Below are 20,560 nucleotides of genomic sequence, written 5' to 3'. Positions count from 1 at the left end.
ACGAACCTGGGACAGCATCCCACTTTCTGTTTATCATATGAAATAGAATATTTACAGTATTTTATCAGGTGCACAATAACTGAACCAGAAACTGGATGTTTTATTTTGTGATACTACAGTGTTGAATTCAAGTCAGAAGTGTTACCTAGAAGGAAGAGATGAACAGAAATTGTGTGTGTATGTGTGTATACTTATATATTTCAATATAAGATAGGTTACATAGTGTATAAAAACATTTATTGTGTGTACATGTGTGTGCTTATGCATGCATGTGGAGGTCAGATGTCAACATGAGTCATCATTCTGCAGTTTGCCATCCTCTCATTTGCTAAGCTAGGATTCCCTTGGCCTAATGCTTAAAGATTAGGCTAGACTGGCAGGCCAGAGATCCCCAGAGATCTGCCTGTCTCTGTCTTCCTAGTGCTAGGTTACAAACGCGTACTGACAAGCCCAGCTTCTCTGTAAGTTCTGTGTACTGAATTCAGATCCTCATGATTGACTAAATGACAGGTACTTTAGAGACTAAACTATCTCTGCAGCTGTGTGAATGTGTGTGTGCATATGCATGCATGTGTGTGTGTGAGAGAGACAGAGAGACAGAGAGAGAGAGAGAGAGAGAGAGAGAGAGAGAGAGAGAGAGAGAGAGCAAGAATGTGCTGTTGTTTATTTTGAACCTAGACCTCGCACAAGGCAGGCAGGTACTCTACCACCCCGCTGCATGTCCAGCCTAGAAACCACCCTCCCTGTAGCACTTGTGATCTTGCCTAACTTCGAGCCCAAGCGCACAGAGCAGTTGAATACACCAGGCATCAAGGACCTAGATCTGTCTGCTCTGATGACCTTCATTGTCATTTCTTGACCTCGTCCTTATTCCCATGCTCTCTTTGGATTAAGATTAATATGTAAAATTGGATGTGATTTGAGAGTGTCAGAATTTGGATTGGTGATGGCGCAGCCTATGAGTACAAGCCTGGAACTTCATATTGAGTTCCACGTTGCTAAATGAGAAAAGTCTTGGTGGTTGGGATTGTGGAGTTCAGTTATGGGTCTATAAAGTGGCGCTTTCTAAAGGTACCTTAGTGTATCTTAGATATAAACTTCTATGAACATCTAGATCTAAGTTTTGAAGCAAGGCTGAGACCTTAGTTTCGAAGACCTATAAATTAACAGTAAAATTACTTTTTTGCTGGTGAAAACTTGTTACATTGAAAATATTTATGTGTTTCTGTGTGTACTTACATTAGTTGATATGCACGGCATGCATGCAGTGTCCACAGGAGTCAGAAAAGGACATGGGTCCCCTGGAACTAGAGTTACAGAAGTTTGTGAACTACCATGTGGGTGCTGGGAACAAAACCCTGGTCCTAAGAGAGCGCTCAGTGCTCTTAACTGCTGAGCTGCTCTATCCCTGGCAACACAACATGCTACTTTTGTGAAACTTGCATAATTCAGTTTGTACTCTGATAATGAAAGTACTTCTGTGAGCAGAGATTCTGTTTGGGGGTGATTTTACACTTGAGGGAACATTTGACAGTGTCTGGGGACATCTTTGTCACAGTAATGGGAAGGTTGTGGGTATAATGTTAAGGGTTACTAGTGAGCAGAAACCAGAGGGCTACAAATCCTATAACACACAGGACTGCTTTCCATGACAAGGACTTGTTTGGCCCTAAATGCCCACAGTATTAGGGATGAGAACGCCTGCTTTAGATAAATCTTAGCGACCAGCGCAGCAAGTGTTGGCCCAACAACAAAGCAAAGTCTGAAGAATTTTCAGAGCTGTGAGTCTTTCCTCCTGGGACCATTCTCAGATTTATGCATTAAACCTCGAGTCTCAAGTCGATGGTGTTGGTTATTAGCTCTAAACTGGGGAGGTCCCTGGAACGTGCACTGTTTGAGCAGCTATTATTGCACAGCCTGGCCCAGCCTGTGGTTTCATAAGACTTGCCTGAAAGCCAAGCTCTGGCAGAGCCATTGGGACACTACCACAGACTAAAACTGATTAAAGCCACCCAGAGATTGATTGAATCTAGATGTTGTAAGTGAACATTGGGCTCCACTCTTGGGGACATTGAAGAAAACAGCCATTATTAGCACGACTGTGTTTCTGGGTGTTTTCAGTACTATTACATATTCCTCCTTTGTGGCTCAATCACCTTCTACACTGCAGAACCTGTTATTAACAGGACAGTCAGGCAGGTCTATCTAGAGTCCCAGCAGTATCCATGTACTCTGCTTGACTGTGAGAGTCTGTGGGAAGACAGGTGCTCTAGACTCGAGATGTTTAGTGAAATGCTGCTTGCAGAGGTGTAGGGAAGTCAAGGGGCCATCAGAGGTGCTCAAGCACCCTAAGGAAGCAGCTAAGGAAAGGAGGAAATGGTCTCACTGCTAGGCTTGAAGGTCTGTGGTGAGTGATCATCATTCAGAGAGAGTCGTAAGCAAGGGAAGAAGCCATAGGACTGAACAGCTTCTGGTCCGTGGTGCTCTGGTATAGACATACCAGTCTCTCCTGTCTTGCTGGCTGCAGAAGGTACGGGGGACAGTCTGGCAATGGTGAATGTCCTGTTTTCATCTGTGCTGTGGCAAGTAGATTGCCCTCTCTGAAGCTGCTTCCTCACTTCTTACATGGGGACAAGGGTCTCTACAGTGTAGACGAGGAAGCTAAAAAGGGTAACATTTTAATATGCTTCCTAACACAACCTGCGGTTGGAAAAGATACTTAATACATGATAACTTCTGTCTTCACTTCACTCAAGGCCAAGTAGGGCCCAACGTCCAGCAGAGGTTTTGGAGAGCTGCTGAGGAGGTGGTATTGGCCTTTGGGAGGACTCTCTGCTCGGCTGCCTTCGGAATGCAGGAGGAGCTGGTGATCATGCTCAGGTCTTTCCTGCTATTTTCCTATGTCCAGTTCTCTGATGTACATGACAGCGTAGCCTTTTGTATCCACAGAATAAGGAGCCAGTTACCCCCTTGCTTCTCTGGCTTCTCACATCTGTGGGTCCCCTCGTGGATTGCTAAACTCCCTTGCTCCTGTAATGTTTGATTCTCTGGTGTGAAGAGATCCTTGGAGGGTTGGTTCCAGGGCTCAGTGGATAGAGAAGCTTGCTGAACAAGCTGGACGATCTGAGTTTGATCCCCAGGACCCAGGTTTAAAGGTGGAAGGAGAGCACTGACTCCACGAAGTTCTCTGACCTCTACACACATGTTCCACAATTAATAAACTAAACTAAAAGGAGCACTCCTTCGAGTGCAGCCCATTGGCCTTGCGGGTCCAGGACCCCTCCTGTCCCGTTACTTCTTCTTCTTTGCATAAATGACACATGGACACATCCTTTCGCTGGGTTAAGGTTTCTTATCCCTCCTCTCTTATCCTTCTCCCAACCTTGAAGTCTGGTTTCCACCCTCAGAATCAGGTCAGCGTGCTTCTGGCCAAGCACATTTTTCGAGGCGTTCCTAAGTGCACCCTGGCGATGCTGAGCTGTGGCCGTCTGCTCCCCAGGCTGCAGTCCAGCGGCACACATTCAGCTGTGGGCCCCTTGAATGTCACCCTCCCCTCCCCGCAATGCTCTCCTTCCACTCCTGCCTAGTGGCCCCTGCTGGAGAAAGTGCGGCTGCGAGCACTGCTTGCAGTTCCCTCCCGCTGCCAGCCCTTGAGACACAAGCGGAGCTGCACGTCTCCTTTCTAGCCAGGATGTGAAGACAAGTGCCTGGCATCCTGGCAGCCCCTACCCCAGGTACCTGCTTCATCATGGTGGTCCCATGAGCGGGGGTGGAATCCTGATGAACACACGCTAAAGAGGTACCATACCCCACCCTGCCCCTTCTGCCCAGCCACATTGGCATAATGTCCCACTGGGATGTTCTGACCGTGTGTGTGTGGCATGTGCGTGTGTGCAGGGGTGTGTGTGCAGGGGTGTGTGTGGCATGTGCGTGTGTGCAGGTGTGTGTGTGTGCAGGGGTGTGTGTGTGTATCTGTGTGTGGCATGTGCGTGTGTGCAGGGGTGTGTGTGTGTGTGGCATGTGCATGTGTGCATGGGTGTGTGTGTATGCGTGGCATGTGCATGTGTGCAGGTGTGTGTGTGTATCTGTGTATGGCATGTGCGTGTGTGCAGGGGTGTGTGTGTGTGACATGTGCGTGTGTGCAGGGGTGTGTGTGTGTGACATGTGCGTGTGTGCAGGTGTGTGTGTGTGGTATGTGCATGTGTGCGTGTTCATGGGTGTGTGTATGCGTGGCATGTGCATGTGTGCAGGGGTGTGTGTGTGTATCTGTGTGTGGCATGTGCATGTGTGCAGGGGTGTGTGTGTGTGTGTATCTGTGTGTGGCATGTGCATGTGTGCAGGGGTGTGTGTGTGTGTATCTGTGTGTGGCATGTGCATGTGTGCAGGGGTGTGTGTGTGTATCTGTGTGTGGCATGTGCATGTGTGCAGGGGTGTGTGTGTGGCATGTGCATGTGTGCATGTGTGCAGGGGTGTGTGTGTGTATGTGTATGCGTGGCATGTGCGTGTGTGCAGGGGTGTGTGTGTGTATCTGTGTGTGGCATGTGCGTGTGTGCAGGGGTGTGTGTGTGTATCTGTGTGTGGCATGTGCGTGTGTGCAGGGGTGTGTGTGTGTGGCATGTGCATGTGTGCATGTGCATGTGTGCAGGGATGTGTGTGTGTATCTGTGTGTGGCATGTGTATGTGTGCAGGTGTGTGTGTGTATCTGTGTGTGGCATGTGTATGTGTAGGTGTTAAGTTTCTTCCTCAGTTATTTCTACCTTACTTTTTGAGACAGACCCTCTCCTGGAACCTGGAGCTCACTGATTGAGCTAGACTGGTTAGGCAGATGGCTATAGGAATCTACCTGTCTCTGTCTTCCCACAGCTGGTTTACAGATGTGCGGTGCTATGCCTGCCTTTCTATGTGGGTGCTGAGGATATCAACTCAGATCCTCATGTTCATGCAGCAAGCACTTTACTGTCTGAGCCAGCCACCAGAGGCACCCCCTTTTCAACAGGGTCTTTCTTATGTAGTCCAGGCTAGCCTCTGACTCACTACATAATTCAGGATCACTTCTAATTTCTTACCTCCCTGTCCCCTCGTGGCCTCTACCTCTTGATTGCTAGGATTATAGGTATGCATCATGACATCAAGTTTTAATGTGGTACCAAGGATGGAACCCATGCCTTTGTGCATTCTAGGCAAATACTCTACCAACTGAAGTGCACATCCCTAGCCCCTTGCCTTGACCTTCTGAGGATTATCACAGAGCTTTCCCTATGGAGAGATCAGGAAGACCTCAGCAAACATTTTATACAAAATACTCAGTAAGTGTGGCCCAGAGGGTGCTGACAGTGGCTGCTCCCTCAAACTCAGCATAGCCCTTCCTCTAGCTGATACCTGGGAGGAAACCATCCCAATGTCCAGGGCCCATCTCTCACCTGTCCCAGACAGTACTAGGTTATAAGCAGTCTTCCCCCATGGAGGACTTCCATCTCTCACCTGTCCCAGGTAGTCCTGGGTTATGAGCATTCTTCCCCTGTGGAGAGCTTCAATTTTTCACCTGTCCCGGGTAATTCTGGGTTATGAGCATTCTTCCCCTGTGGAGGTTCCTTGACTGGCATTTGCTTCTTTCTAGTCTTCATTTCCAGTCTCATCATTTGCAGGGTTGCTACCTGACTCTAGTCCATTTTGATTGGAGCTTCACCCTTATGCCTAAGCCTAGCTGTTCCCACAGGAAGCATGCTCGGCCTGACAGAGGCATAGACGGGGAGCTTGTAGACAGCATAACACATGCTTGCTCTCTACCTAAAGCAGCCGTCACTGCCCCTCAGGCAGGCTCTCAGGTGCTTTTCTAAGCACATAAGGTCAGTAGTCCTAGCCCTAGATAGCTGGCAAAGTCCTTCTGACTGAGCTGAGCCAGCTGAGCAGCTCCCACATAGCATGCGCTCCAGGCTTCTGTGTGCGCTCTTCTCCCTTCTCACCACAGTGTTTGCCTCTTTAACTCCTCCTCATCCTCCGAGACTGCTAAAATGTCTTTTTGGAACAGGGACTTATAGATCCCATCTGGACTTCATGAAAGTGCCTTGCTACCCTTTCCCGGGGCATCAACTTCCCGGGGCATGGTGCTCTTGACACTGAAACATGCATCTTGATGGTAGAAGTTTTATATTGTGTAGTAGGAACTAAATGGCTGGCATCATGCCATTCCCATGGGGCAATAGGACTTTTGTGCCTTGCCTTGCAAAACTTTAGGATCTCTTCTCTCTCACCCTGTGCAATTATCATTGGTGTCACAGTGCAGCTGATTGGGCATCACTGTCCATGTCACCACCGACACTACTGTTGAACTGGAGAAATGCTTGTTAACTACATGAACTTGGGGTAGCCCGGAGGCAGAAACACTTGTTTTCATCCAAGGCATTGATGAAAACCTTTGTTTCCTGCAGACTACAGACTCCATGCCTCCTCTATGTCCTGAAGCCTCTGGGATAGAGGATACTTCTGCTATTTATCCACAAGGCAAGAGGCCCTTCAGAGGAAGAGTAACCCCAAAACAATGGCTGTGTGTATGAAGAGAGGCATTGCTAAGAGAAGCCCTGATTAAAGAGAGTGAAAAAGAGGACAGAGAATACGGTGGGATTTAGTGTTGTGTCTCGGTGTCATCGTAGGTACTTGACCAGGAGTGACAGGAACTTTGTGAGGGAATGCTGGTTCCTGCACCAGACAGGGCTTCTCAGATGAAAGAAGAGAAGATGTGGTCCTTAAAGAATGTTTGCCCTAGCTGTGGCTCGGTTTAAGATGGCTAGAGAAGGGGGTCTACCATGACCTGCTGCTCCCTCCCGGTCTGCCTGTCATCTTGCCCAGTGACCTCCTACACACACACACACACACACACACACACACACACACGAGCCTAACTTCCCCAAACAAGGCTCTCTAGCCAGTGTCGTCACTGCGTGGTAAACTTTTGAAGGCAGAGGGGCGACGGGGTTGAACATCACTGGCGGCTCATTGCATGCTCCTAGGAACAAACCTCCATTCTTGTTTGCTGACTTGAGTCTTAATTCATTGCTTGTTTTGTTTCATGTGGACAAGTATGAGCAGTACTTAATTAGCTCGTAAATTAGTCAGGACAGCCCCACATGCCGCAGCTTTCTAGCCAGACCCTATGGACACTGAGGCACGTGTTCTAGGCAGGAGGTGACTTTGAAGATGATGGCCTTCCTACAACTCATGAGAAGAAATCCCCCAATGTTTGGAATCACAGATCAACGGCCCAGCCTCCGTGCAGTTAGGTTCTGGCATGCTGGGGTGGCATTATGTTGTTTCTTCCCAGGAGTGCATGGCTCATCCAGACCTAACACATCTGTTACCACATCTGTCCAGACAGCCCTTGGCCAACCAGGGCCTGAGTTGCTGTCTGAGTTCTGTGGGTTAAGCGGGATGAGACGGCACAGGTGGTCCATGCCAGCTACAGTCAGGCAGCAGCAGCCATGCGTATTCCCTCTCCTTTGCGGGGTCTCCAGGGGCTGGGGAGCTGTTCTAGTTCACCCTGCCAGGGGCAGAGTCACTGGAAGACACCCTTGTCCAGGTCCCCCACATGCTTCACCATGAATGCCCAAGTGCAGGCCACATGCTAGGCTGTCGCAGACACATTTTCATTTGATGTGGGTATTCTGAAGTGCGTGTGCATGTCCACATATGCTTTCTGACAGCCCCATCATGACACCACCATTGCTCATGCTCCCCTTCGGCCTGGCGTGTAAAGCTCACAGAGGTTTGTCTCTCTCTGCTAAAGACTGGATCACCAAATGAAAAAGGAATTAGCATCGAGATCCTTCCACCCCAAAACGGGCTTCTCCGGAGGCCATACTGAGTCTTTCCCAGGATATGTCCTGGGCTTTACCTTTACGGGACAGTGCAAGGCATGCCTGTTCTCAGGTGTGTGAGCTCGAAGGGCTGTGCTTTTTGGCTTCCTTCTGCTATCGGCCCTAACATCTTTTCTTGGAAAGTTGGCTGTCTGGGACAGCCTCTGGGCTCTAAAGCAGGCTCCTGTGCTAAGTGAGAGACCCCAGGGATAAACATATGGCAGGTCATCCATCAAGCAGGGGGAAGAAACACACTATCCCACCCCAAATTCATGCCTGAAGGCCACTGTGGGGTCCACACAGGACCCTGGGGTCCACACAGGGTGTTTCTCTGGTGGCTGGGAAGTGTCCAGAGTATAAGAAAAGGCCACAGTTCTTCCCTTGCCCTTCCTCTGCCCTTCTCATCCTTCCTGCCCCTACCCATATCCTTGATCCATCCCAGCATAACACAGGTACCAGACAGGGATGGGGTGCTGTCCCCAGTGACTCCTGGCACAGTGACTTCCTGCTAAGAAGCTGATGATGGTTGGGTCTCTGCCCTGTGAAGGCTGTTTTTCCTCCTGTGGTAAAGGCAGAGCTTGGCTCACCCACAGGCTGAGAGGCCAACCCTAAGTACCCTGTGGCTACCTCTCCCCCACCCTGAAGGCAGCAATATGTTCCAAAGAAGGGGTGGGAGAAGGGAGAGGGAGGGAGAGGTTTCTTTCAGTCTTGCCTGAAGGTCTTCATCAACTTGAGTGGTGTGGTGTATGTGTGTATGTCTCTGTGTGTCTGTGTGTCTGTTTGTCTGTGCATGTGTCCCTAGACACTGGCAGTTTTAGCACTGTAGCCTCATGCAGGGGGTTGCTTTCAGGAGGGACCCGACCTCATCTGGCCTATCCACATGGCGTTTGCCTGGAGGTTTCTGTATTCTCAGTCATTTTGTTACTTGTCCAAAGCTCAGAGCTGAGAGCTTTGCTCAGCAAAACCAGGTGTGAGGCAGACAGCCATTTCCCTGCACCCTGGAGCAGCATGTGGCACTAGCACCACGTTTCCAGCCTTCACAGGTTTGCGTGGCCTCTGCCCACGAGTGGTCCTTTTATTGCAGTTTTTGCTGTGTTTTCAGAGTCTCACCGTGTAGCCCGTGCTGCTGTGGAACTCACTGCGTAGCCCTGCTAGCCACAGATTCTCAGGGGTACCAGGATTACATGAGCCACCATACCCAGTGCTTTTCTTAAAAACAAGTTAATTTATTTTATTTTATGTGTATGAATATTTAGCCTGCATGTATATTTGTGCACCGCATGCATGCCTCTTGGATCTCCTGAAACTGGGTTTTCAGATGGCGTGAGCCACCATGCGGGTGCTGGAATTTGAACCAGGTCCTCTACAAAAAGCAATAAGTGCTCCTATTTATCAAGCTATCTTTCCAACCCAATACTTACTTCAAAAGTATTTTTATAAGCAAAGTTGGAGCTTATTAAGAAAGGGGAAATATATTTAAGCATAGGGAGAAGAAAGAAAGATACCTATGAAAAGAACGTTTGTGTAGACAAGAGTGCAGGCTTGGGTTTCTCAAGGGTGAGACACCAAAGGAGTCCGTGAAGCAGTTTTTGCAATCGAGGGCTAACTTCACACCATGGGTAAGCAGTGTGTAAGCAAAGGGGGATTGGCCTTGCTGGGCTAACCCTTAGATGTACTGGCATTTCACCTGTATTTTAATAAATAAAACTAACCTGAAGGTCCGAAAAGCAAAAGAGCCATTTACTGGCTCTTACCTACCTCAGTCTGAAACAGTGATCCTGTCTCCAAGAATCTCAGACTAAGACTGTGACTGAGAGTTATCTCCTCCTGTTTTATAATCCTCTTTAGTTCTAGGATTAAAGTCATGTACCGCCCAGTTTTTATGGCAAACTAGTATGGCTACCGTGATTAAAGGTGTGTGTTATTATGGTTTGGTCTGTAAGGCTGGCCAGTGTGACTGACTTTTCTGAACCGCAGGCAAGTTTTATTTATTAAAATTCAAATGCAATGCCCCTACACCTAAATGTCAAAAAGCTTTGGACTGCAGCTTGCTGGTCAGCTTGGTTTAGTGTGGGTTCTGCTGTTTCCCTCCCAAAGACTGTGCATTCCATTCTGTGTTTGATTGAAAATGGTACCTGCATATTGTCTTGTAGTTTCCCAATACGGCTCAGCTGGGGGTGTGTGGTCAGCTGGGCCTTGATCTCCAGGAGACCTGGGAAGACATCTTCCAGGTTTGCTCAGTGTGACTTTGTAGAGCAGGTCCCTGTTCATTTTTGGCTGCCAGCCAGGGTGTCCTGTCAGCTTACAGAAGCCACCTGTATTCCTACCACATGGCCCGTTTCATCTGGAATGCCGGTGGTACATGTGGGGTCCTCAGGTTTCTAAGCCTGCTGGTACTTTTGTGCTGCTGTTTGGGCATCTCCAATTTCAGAGGCTCCCCTCGCTGGAGCTGGCTTGCCTGACTCCTCCACATTTTAAGGTTCACTGAGTGGACTCGCACTCCACCTGCCCAGTCCTGGTCACAGAAGCAGACATTAGCTCAGTAACCGCTAGCAGGAGTCTTGGGGCTACTCTTAGACCTTGCCCAGTGGAATCCAACCCAATTCTTGTGTGACTCCTGCGCCCCTGAGAAATCTGTTGTTGATATAATCTCTACTCTTGTCTTCATCAGTGAGCGATAAGGACCACGAGCCTGAACTGGAGGCAGAAGCTGGGCAGGGTGCTGATGAAGCCAGCCGGGACATAACCTCTGCCCACCAGGGTGCAGAGAGCCAAGAAGAGCCGGCGCTGGAGCTGGAGCCTGAAGAGAGAGCCTCGCTGAGTGAAAAAGAGAGGCAAAATGAGGAGGTGAATGAGAGGGACAACTGCTCGGCCTCCAGCATCTCATCCTCCAGTAGCACCTTGGAGAGGGAAGAGAAGGAAGGCAAGCTGTCTGAAGACAGGACGACAGGTAAATGAAACCCCTTCTCCACGTGCTGGTGTCCTGCTGGACAATAACCTGGCCACAGGCTACCCTCCAAGGTGACCGGTGGGAAAGGCTCACTCCCTCCTCACCTGCCGCCTGTCTCACAGTGACAGCGAGTCAGAGTTCTGGCTCTGTGACCTCCTCCCGTGCTGTGGGATCTCTCATTCCCACAGGTGCTGAAGGGGGTCCACACGTCAGAACTGTGCCAAGGACTGGGATGTGGAAAAGAAACCACTAGTTTCCTTTGATCTGTCTCAAGGCCGATGATACCAAATGTGGCCCTTTCCAGTTCCCGATTGGTTTGTCGTCATGTTGTCTGTTCCCTTAGAAGACTTGTTGGAGGGAAGTGTATAAAACTGCCACCAAAATAGATTCAGCAAAGAAATTGATCGAGTACTTGTCAAACAGCATGCTTAACAGTGCATGGAGGAGAATTTGACAAACTGGACCAGCACATACAGGCTTTAGGTGTAGTGTTACACATTGTACTTAGACCCGCTCTTTAATGTAACCTATGTGTTTTCCTTATATTACTCTGTCTTTTTGATGTTACCTCTGAAATCCATTCCTTTCACTTATGACTGAGATCTTTACAGTCAGGGACCAAGAAGAAAGCTAGATTGTGTACCTGGCCACGAAGGACCTCACTGGGTCTTTAGAACTTGGTTCAGAGGGTAATTCGTCCTACCAGTGACAGCACTGGGTTTGGTTTTCTCATGCATGACTTGTGGTAAAGTATAGCATCCCTTACTAGTGAAGGCATGGACTATGCTCTGACTTTCTTTTAACCACACATCAGAGCCCACACTCAAATCCCAAGGTTCCCCTTGCCATTCCGTGCCATGAGCCAGAAATTGATACTATAGTCTCTGAAGCCCAGAAGATTTAGTGAATGAATGAAACTGCTCTCTTTCCCAACAGATCCATCAATGACCTAGTCAAAATAGTTACTGCCTATGTTTTTCCCAGTTAGAACATGCTACTGAATTCGACTTTACAAATGATTTATCACTATGATGTAACAAGACTCAGACTATTAGTGTATATCTTAGAACGTATTGCACTAAAGAGCTTGTTTATTTGAATACATATATGCTGAGAAGTACTATTTAGTTTCCTCAAAATAGTATTATAGTTCTTTCTAAACACTAGATGTGCTACTCAAGTTTAACAGAATTACAATCACAGTGTCAGGGGGTAAGATAAGTTCTGGGTCGCTTTAGTACTAACCGATTTTCGTGTATTATGAGTAGCGTTATGAGTTATTCATCATAGTTGGGCTCAGCAGCCTAAAACACTTCAACAAGTTGGATTAGGAAAACTAAAACAGGGAACAGAACTTTCTTGGATCTGAGCATGTAACATTCTTCCAAAAAAGGAAAACTGCAAAAATGGAACCTCTGAGCTCCCAGGGACCGACTATTAATTTTGCACAAAGAGCAAGTGAGATCCAAGTGTATAGATGCAGAAACTGGAGTTCCTGGAGACTCCTCTGCATCCTCCAGTGTTGGGAAGATCTGTGGAAATTTACTGTTCCTGAAATTCCACAGTGTTCACAGTCTCCTTAGCAGCCGAGTCAAGGCCACTCTGTCATGACAGCTTTTGCTGTTCCTCAAAGTCACCAAGACAATTAAAATTAGAGACAATTTAAAATGGCCCAAATCCTACTTTTAGCAGCACTGTATCTATTACTAAGAAGTGAATTTGTAGTCACCCAAAGTAAAGCTTGGAAGAGATCCAACTCATTTCAGGCACCTTTCTTCTTGTTTTGTGTGTTCAGCTCTGAACATGTTTATCATATTTTGCTATATGATACTTGATGATCAGCTGGATGAGAGCTGGGGATATCTGTCCTGCTCACTGTGAACCCTTATTTCCTAGCTGTGTGCTCAGAACACAATCTTCCCAGAGGTTACTGAGAAGAAGCTTGGGGGTTGAAATGAAAGTCTCAATGGTTTCTGACAGAAGGTGGACGGAGTAACTTATATTGTTAAACTAGTACTAGTAGACTGGAATAATTTAGGGGTGTTTATTGTAACACATGGAACAACCACTAAAAATAATATGTGGAGTCATTACTTTAAATACTATTTAATACACTATTAGATAGTAAACACTATTTAAAACAGGGTGAAGTAAAAAAAAATTAATGTTCAAGCAACCGACTGGAGACCAAGGGAAGAAAACCAAAAGGAATAAATTAACAAAACAACACATTTAAGTCCTAACATTTCAGTCATTAGTTTACATTAAAAGATTAGCAGTGGATTTTTAGAAACTCACCTATTGTATGCATCCTATACAAAACCATTTTTATTGCAAATTTTGTATACAATATACTCTGATCATGCTTTTCTCTCCCCAACTCCTCCCAGATCTCTCCACCCCCTCAATCAACCAACTCCCTGCTCTTTCTTTCTCTTTCTCTTTAAAAAAAGAAACAGGCAAACAAAAGACTCACCCCCCCAAAAGAAGCCAACAAGAAAGACACACATACACCCACACACACCCCAAATATACACAAGACTTAAATGAGTAAAGAAATAAGCAAGAAGACCAACTTTTTAAAAACTAACCACCCTGTTGTCATAATAAGAGAAGCCAGCATTTCCCAAACAATGGAGAAAGAATGTGACCATCTCTTGGGAAAGACCGGCTTATCTGCTATCAAAGCAGTGTCCCTGTTTGCAAGGAGAGCCATGCTGGCTTGAGCTGGGATTGAGCTAGAGAGGGGCATGGGGAGCAAGGCTAGCTTCTGGCTGTGGCAAGAAGGTTTATCAGCAGGACGCCTGGATGCACTGCCTGGGAAGGATCACAAAGCAGATGGAGCAGTGAGCAAAACAGTGTTTAGAAGCAACATTATCTTAAAGGAACGGATCAAAAGTTGGGAGTGCGGTGGAGATGTAAGAGGAGTCAAGAGAGGTTGTAAGATGGGAAAATACATGATTAATATCAATGCCAAAGGAAAATTCTACGGGATGGGAGGGGCGGAAAGGACCTAGTGGGAGGGCCTGAAAAGACCACCTAGTGGGAGGAAGGGGGGGGGGAGACCAGCTAGTGGGAGGGGCAGAAAGGACCTAGTGGGAGGGGCAGGAAACACTGATGAGAGGGTCATGGAAGAAGCAGGGCCGAGAATTACCCCAGTGCTGTCCTAATACATACGTAGAGTCCTACTAAGGGACAGTTGTGGACTGTCACAAGAGAAAGGCTGTGACTGAGTTCACATGCAGGTAGGAGGCTGGAGGTTGAATGGCAGACCCCTTCAAACCTCATCTGTTAAAGTGGTAAATTATAGAAGCAAGGCAGCTCAGAGGATGAGCTGTACAGGCAAGTGAAGGGAAAGAGGGGCCGTGGGGAAGCATTTTGGAGGAAGTAGCATTAAGTCCTCTGGAGATGAGACTGTGAACTTGATGGCCTTGTGTAGAGCCAGGGAAGAGATGTCCTTCTAGCGCTTAGTTGCCTTGGACCAGGCGGGTACTTCCTGCCTTCCCTCGTCTAGATAGGACGGACATCCCTTAGCTATGGTGGAGGTAGATTCTGCCCCCCTGCCACAGCAGAAGAAAGGGAGGAAGTTACATAGTGCAGGTGGAAACCAGGAGCGCATGCGTTTGGAAGAGTCGAGTCCTCGGCTGTGAACATCTGCTTTGATTACCTTGTTTTTCTCGCGTTTTCTTCAGAGTTGCTCCTGTGTGTCCACCCGTTTTCATGCATAACTGGTTTTCTTGTGGAATGGAGGCCCTGCCCTCTTTCTTATCTCTTCCTTCCCATGTCCTTTCAGGTCTATGGTCCACCAGCCTTCAGGATGTGGGTGTGAATGGACAGTGTGGCGACATCCTTACCAGCAAAAGGTTCATGCTGGACATGCTGTATGCCCATAACCGAAAGTCCACAGATGATGAGGAGAAGGGTGACGGCGAACCCGGGAGGGCTGTGCAGGAGGTGGAGGCAGTGGCCAGTCTCGCCACCAGGATATCCACCCTGCAGGCCAACTCTCAGGCCCCAGAGGAGAGCATCAAGAGAGTGGACATTGGCTGCTTGGACAACCGGGGCAGTGTAAAGGCCTTTGCTGAGAAATTCAACAGTGGGGACCTGGGGAGAGGGTCCACGTCTCCCGAGGCAGAGTCTCAGGACAAGGTCCCAGACACGACCCCTACGCAACTGAAGACTGAGTCTGACTACATCTGGGACCAGCTGATGGCCAATCCGAGGGAGCTCAGGATCCAAGACATGGATTTCACTGATCTGGGGGAGGAAGATGACATCGATGTTCTAGATGTGGACCTTGGCCCCCGTGAAGCCCCAGGGCCACCCCCTCCACCCCCTCCCACCTTTCTGGGTTTGCCACCCCCACCCCCTCCACCGCTGTTGGACACTGTGCCTCCCCCACCAGTCCCCGGTAATTTATTGGCTTCTCCTGTGTTCAGCACTCCTCAGGGCTTAGGGTGGTCCCAGGTACCCAGGGGTCAGCCAGCATTCACCAAGAAAAAGAAGACTATCCGGCTATTCTGGAATGAAGTCCGGCCCTTTGAGTGGCCGAATAAGAACAATCGCCGATGCAGGGAATTCCTGTGGTCAAAACTGGAACCCATCAAGGTCGACACTTCCAGACTAGAGCACCTGTTTGAGTCCAAGTCTAAGGAGCTGTCTGTCACCAAGGTAGGCTGGGCCCTGGCATGTTCTTGATTAGCAGAGGAGAAGAGCTGGACAGGTTGGTTCTTGACGAAGCATGCTCGTTTGCGCTGCTTTAGCTGTTTAGTAAGCAGTCCACTGGGATAAGAAGTCTAACTTTTCGGATAGTATTCCTTGGATCTATGGTACATCAAAAATGCACAGTAGCACACCAGATTACCCGTGAAAAAAGCAAAATGGCTAATTATGGATGGCCCTGTAGCCCAGGAGCAAATCAGTGCTCTCCTGAGGAACTGAACCTCTTTGCTTACCGGTGCCCTGAATGTACTCATATAATGTCATCTCAAGTTTGGGATCATAGAAGCGCTTTAAACTTACCTGTAGCCACTCAGTGATTTTTAGAGAAGATAATTTAGTCTCTTTGGATAATTCTCTGAGCCGACATACTGAATCTTATTTTCTATGAGTTCATGAGAACCTGCAGGCATCACTGTTGCAGTATTGTTAATGCTGGTTTTATATACAATTATTCATGGGGAGCATAATAAAATGATTGGACATAACACCATGGTCAGCAAATTCTGATATAGAAATTGCACAATGGATCATATTTCCCACAGGGAAGTGCTTCAATAATGCCTCCATTTTGTATCTCAGCCCACAAAATGTGTGAGTCAGGGTATAGAGAACATTAAAAACAGGCTAGAAGCTACCTTCTCTTAGGAATTTGGGGTATAAGAAAGTACTCTCTCTTTTTTTTTTTACATCTCTTAAGTATTTTTTTAACTTTTTTTATTGAGAAAAGGAGAAAAACAAAACAAAAAAACAAAACAAAACAAAAAAACAAGTTTCCACCTCCTCCCAGCCTCCCATTTCCCTCCCCCTCCTCCCACCCTTCTCCCCCCCTCCCACCCTTCTCCCCCTCCCCCCACTCCTTTCCCCCTCCCTCTCCAGTCCAAAGAGCAGTCAGGGTTTTTTGCCCTGTGGTAAGTCCTAGGTCCTCCCCCCTCCGTCCATATCTAGGAAGGTGAACATCCAAACTGGCTAGGCTCCCACAAAGCCAGCACATTACGTAGGATCAAAACCCCGTGCCATTGTCCTTGGCTTCTCATCAGCCCTCATTGTTCGCCATGTTCAGAGAGTCCAGTTTTATCCCGTGCTTTTTCAGTCACAGTCCAGCTGGCCTTGGTGAGCTCCCAATAGATCAGCTCCACTGTCTCAGTGGGTGGGTGCACCCCTCGTGGTCCCGACTTCTTTGCTCATGTTCTCCCTCCTTCTGCTCCTCATTGGGACCTTGGGAGCTCAGTCCAGTGCTCCAGTGTGGGTCTCTGTCTCTATCTCCATCCATCACCAGATGAAGGTTCTAGGATGATATGCAAGATATTCGTCAGTATTGCTATAGGCTAGGGTCATCAGGTTCCCTATCCTCAGCTGCCCAAGGAACTAACTGGGGACCTCGGCTTGGGCACCTGGGAGCCCAGCCCCTCTAGGGTCAGGTCTCTTGCCAAACCTAAAGTGGCTCCCTTCACTAAGAATTGTGGTTCCGTGCTCCCCTGTCCAACCTTCCTTTATCCCAATCCTCCTGTTTCCCCAAGGCCCCACCTCCTTCCCTTCTAACTTTTCTCTCCCCATCTCCCCTTACCCCCATCCCACCCCACCCCCAAGATCCCAATTTTCTCCCCGGCAGTTTTGTCTACTTCCCTTAGCCAAGAGGATAACTATATGTTTTTCCTTGGGTTCCCCTTCTTACTTAGCTTCTTTAGATTCGCCTATTGTAGACTCCGTGACCCTTATTTATGGCTAGAAACCAATTATGAGTGAGTACATCCATGTTCATCTTTTTGGGTCTGGGTTACCTCACTCAGGATAGTGTTTTCTATTTCCATCCATTTGCATGCAAAATTCGAGAAGTCATTGTTTTTTACCGCAGCATAGTACTCTAATGTGTATATATTCCATACTTTCTTCATCCATTCTTCCATTGAAGGGCATCTAGGTTGTTTCCAGGTTCTGGCTATTACAAATAATACTGCTATGAACATAGTTGAACAAATGCTTTTGTCATATGATAGGGCATCTCTTGGGTATATTCTTAAGAGTGGTATTGCTGGGTCCAGGGGTAGGTTGATCCCGAATTTCCTGAGAAACCGAAACACTGACTTCCATAGTGGTTGCACAAGATTGCATTCCCACCAGCAATGGATGAGGGTACCCCCTTCCTCCACAGCCTCTCCAGCAAAGGCTATCCTTGGTGTTTTTGACTTTAGCCATTCTGACAGGTATAAGATGATATCTCAAAGTTGTTTTGATTTGCATTTCCCTGATTGCTAAGGAAGTTGAGCACGACCTTAAGTGTCTTTTGGCCAGTGTGGTACTGGCTAAAAACAGAGAAGTCGACCAATGGAATCGTATAGAAGACCCGGATTTTAACCCACAAACCTATGAACACCTCATTTTTGATAAAGGAGCTAAAAGTATACAATGGAAGAAAGAAAGCATCTTCAACAAATGGTGCTGGCACAACTGGATGTCAACCTGTAGAAGAATGAAAATAGACCCATATCTATCACCGTGCACAAAACTCAAGTCCAAATGGATTAAAGACCTCAATATCAGCCCGAACACACTGAAAATGATAGAAGAGAAAGTGGGAAGTACCCTACAACAGATGGGCACAGGAGATCGCTTCCTATGTATAACCCCAGAAGCACAGACATTAAGGGCAACATTGAATAAATGGGACCTACTAAAACTGAGAAGCTTCTGTAAAGCAAAGGACACTGTCACTAAGACAAAAAGGCAAACTACTGACTGGGAGAAGATCTTCACCAACCCTGCAACAGACAAAGGTCTGATCTCCAAAATATATAGAGAACTCAAGAAACTAGACTTTAAAATGCTAATTAACCCAATTAAAAAATGGGGCACTGAACTGAACAGAGAATTCTCAACAGAAGAAGTTCAAATGGCCAAGAGAAAGTACTCTCTAAAGTCTAATGTAGACAGGCGCAGCATGGTGTCACCGAGAAAGCGCGTGCCCAAGAACCGTGCAACTGAGTCACCCGAACAATTGCAAAAGTTTTTAATGTTTTAAGTAACATTTTTGATTTTATGCTGAGCCAGATTCATAGCTATTCTGAGCCACAGGTTGGACACCTGCAGTGGAAAAGATATGTAAGAGCTTGTCACTGTGAGTCAATTGTAGTCCCAGGTCGATTCAGCCATTTGTCATATAAATGAGAGCTGAGTTGCCCTCTCAGGCTTAAGAGTCAGGTACCAGTTCTGAAGACAAGACAAGGTAGCAACCTCAGGGTTTGCGCGCGCATGTGTGTGTGTGTGTGTGTGTGTGTGTGTGTGTGCACGCGTATGTGTGTGTGTGTGCGCACGCGTGTGTGTGTGTGCATGTGTTTCTATGGAGATGCCATGGCTGTTGGGTGATGCTGAGGGACCAGCAGGGGGTAGTCATTGGTCAGTCTTCTTTTAAGTCCATGTGGAGATTCTTAAACTCCTTGCCACCCTTTGCCACTGGTGTTCATCCCCAGGTTTGGAGAAGGTGTGACTTTCAATTATTTCTTGCCTCAGAAGCCTCCTTAAGTCAGAATTAAAGCTGCTTTACTTTAAAAGTCAATTCCTAAGCTTTAATATAAGCTCATCAATCCAGTTCTTTTGGTTTAAGCAGGCCTAGACCTTGTTCTTTCCAGAACATGTCACTTGGGGATGAAATCTTGAGCATCTACTCTCAATGTACCCATGTCCTGACCTCTTCAGGTTGATGTCACGTAGCACTTGAGTGCCCACATGTCCTCTCCCACTTCGCACAGTCAACCTGGCCTTGTGGAGAAGGCCAGCTGAGCGTTAGCTGGCAGCCTGCAGTTGTCAAGTATTCTTATGACCCACCTCATGCACTGTGCCAGATCCACTAACGAACTGGCCTCCTCCTGTGCTCGTTTGGCTAGCTCTGCTGCTGGCTTCCTGAAAGTTGTTCGTACCCTGGAGGTTGTTGGGGGGAGGCTGCCCGTGGCCTCAGGACAGAGAAGGAAAAGGGCAGCAGGTTGGTAGTGAAGCCATGTTTTACTTCCCTTGCGGTGAGCTTAAGTTTGCACGAGAAGACTTCCAATGAGTCTGTTGCTTCACCCATCCCCCTCCTCTCTTGGTTTCACTGTGGCTGATCTGGTCAGTGAAAAGACACTGGCTTCTGTCCTTTCTCTAACCCTGAGTCTGTTCTTACGTGCAGTAGGGACCACCTCTGAAAATACAGAAAGGCCTTGCTAGTGGCCAAATGTGTGTTTAGGTTTGGTAAAGTGGGGACCTAGGACAATAGTCACCCACACTGGCGGGTCCAACATCTTAAGATCACATGAGCTGCAGATGGAGCCCATTTTTAAAAATGTGCAACTTTGCTGAACATTTACAGAATGTTTCCTCATCATTATTTCTAAAACAATACAACAGCTAGTACGTGGCATATGCATTGTGATAGGTACTATTAATAATCCAGAGACGATTTAGAGCACTCTAGAGGGTTTCAAGGGTTATAAACAAAATATGTAAAAATCCATTTTATGTGAGGCAGTTGAGAATTATTGTACTCTCTGGTGGTCCTGTAACGAATCCCTTAGGGACACCAAGGGACAACTAAACTGAAACATTTATTAAATTGCTTCCAGAATGTTCTGCAATGAGACGCAGGAGCATATACCTTTGGGTGTGTGTTTGTGTGTTAGTGCTTGTTTGATTATCTTCAAAAAGAAAAGGAAATCTGAGCAGGAGCTAATTTGCAAAATGTTACAAGAAATGAGAATGCAAATTAATATTAGACATCACGCTGGAGAGGTGGATCCCGTGTGTATATGTTGCTAATTCCAATCTAACCGGATTCCACGTCTGGTTTTGATCGCTGACTGAGATTTTCGTGCAGCACAGCTGTAAACAGGCACTTCCGAACCCTGGTGCAGGAGAAGGTTCTCATTACAAACAACGGTCTACAGCAAAATGAAATCGACTCCACAAGACATCGCAAAACAAAGGAAAGTGCTTTTAGTTTCTGTTGGAAAGCTGACACCAGACCAAAGCAGTAGGGCATGGCTGTGATTAGCCAGTCACCCCCAGCCCAGAT

The 20,560-nt window shown here is 47.3% G+C and overlaps 1 protein-coding gene across 11 annotated transcripts in view; it reads left to right on the top strand.

Moving 5' to 3' along the window:
• The window catches only part of Fhod3 (formin homology 2 domain containing 3), a 424,496-nt gene that overhangs the window by 364,326 nt on the left and 39,610 nt on the right, over nt 1–20,560 (top strand). For all 11 annotated transcript variants that reach the window (XM_075969157.1, XM_075969155.1, XM_075969156.1 and 8 more), the window contains 2 exons: nt 10,522–10,800; nt 14,594–15,471. In XM_075969157.1, coding sequence (XP_075825272.1) covers nt 10,522–10,800; nt 14,594–15,471 — 1,157 coding nt within the window. The remainder of the gene's footprint in view (nt 1–10,521; nt 10,801–14,593; nt 15,472–20,560) is intronic.

The sequence above is a fragment of the Microtus pennsylvanicus genome, chromosome 4 (assembly GCF_037038515.1).
Source record: "Microtus pennsylvanicus isolate mMicPen1 chromosome 4, mMicPen1.hap1, whole genome shotgun sequence".
NCBI lineage: Eukaryota > Metazoa > Chordata > Mammalia > Rodentia > Cricetidae > Microtus > Microtus pennsylvanicus.
Note: the sequence above shows the minus strand (reverse complement) of the source record. Positions and strands in the feature narration are given on the sequence as shown.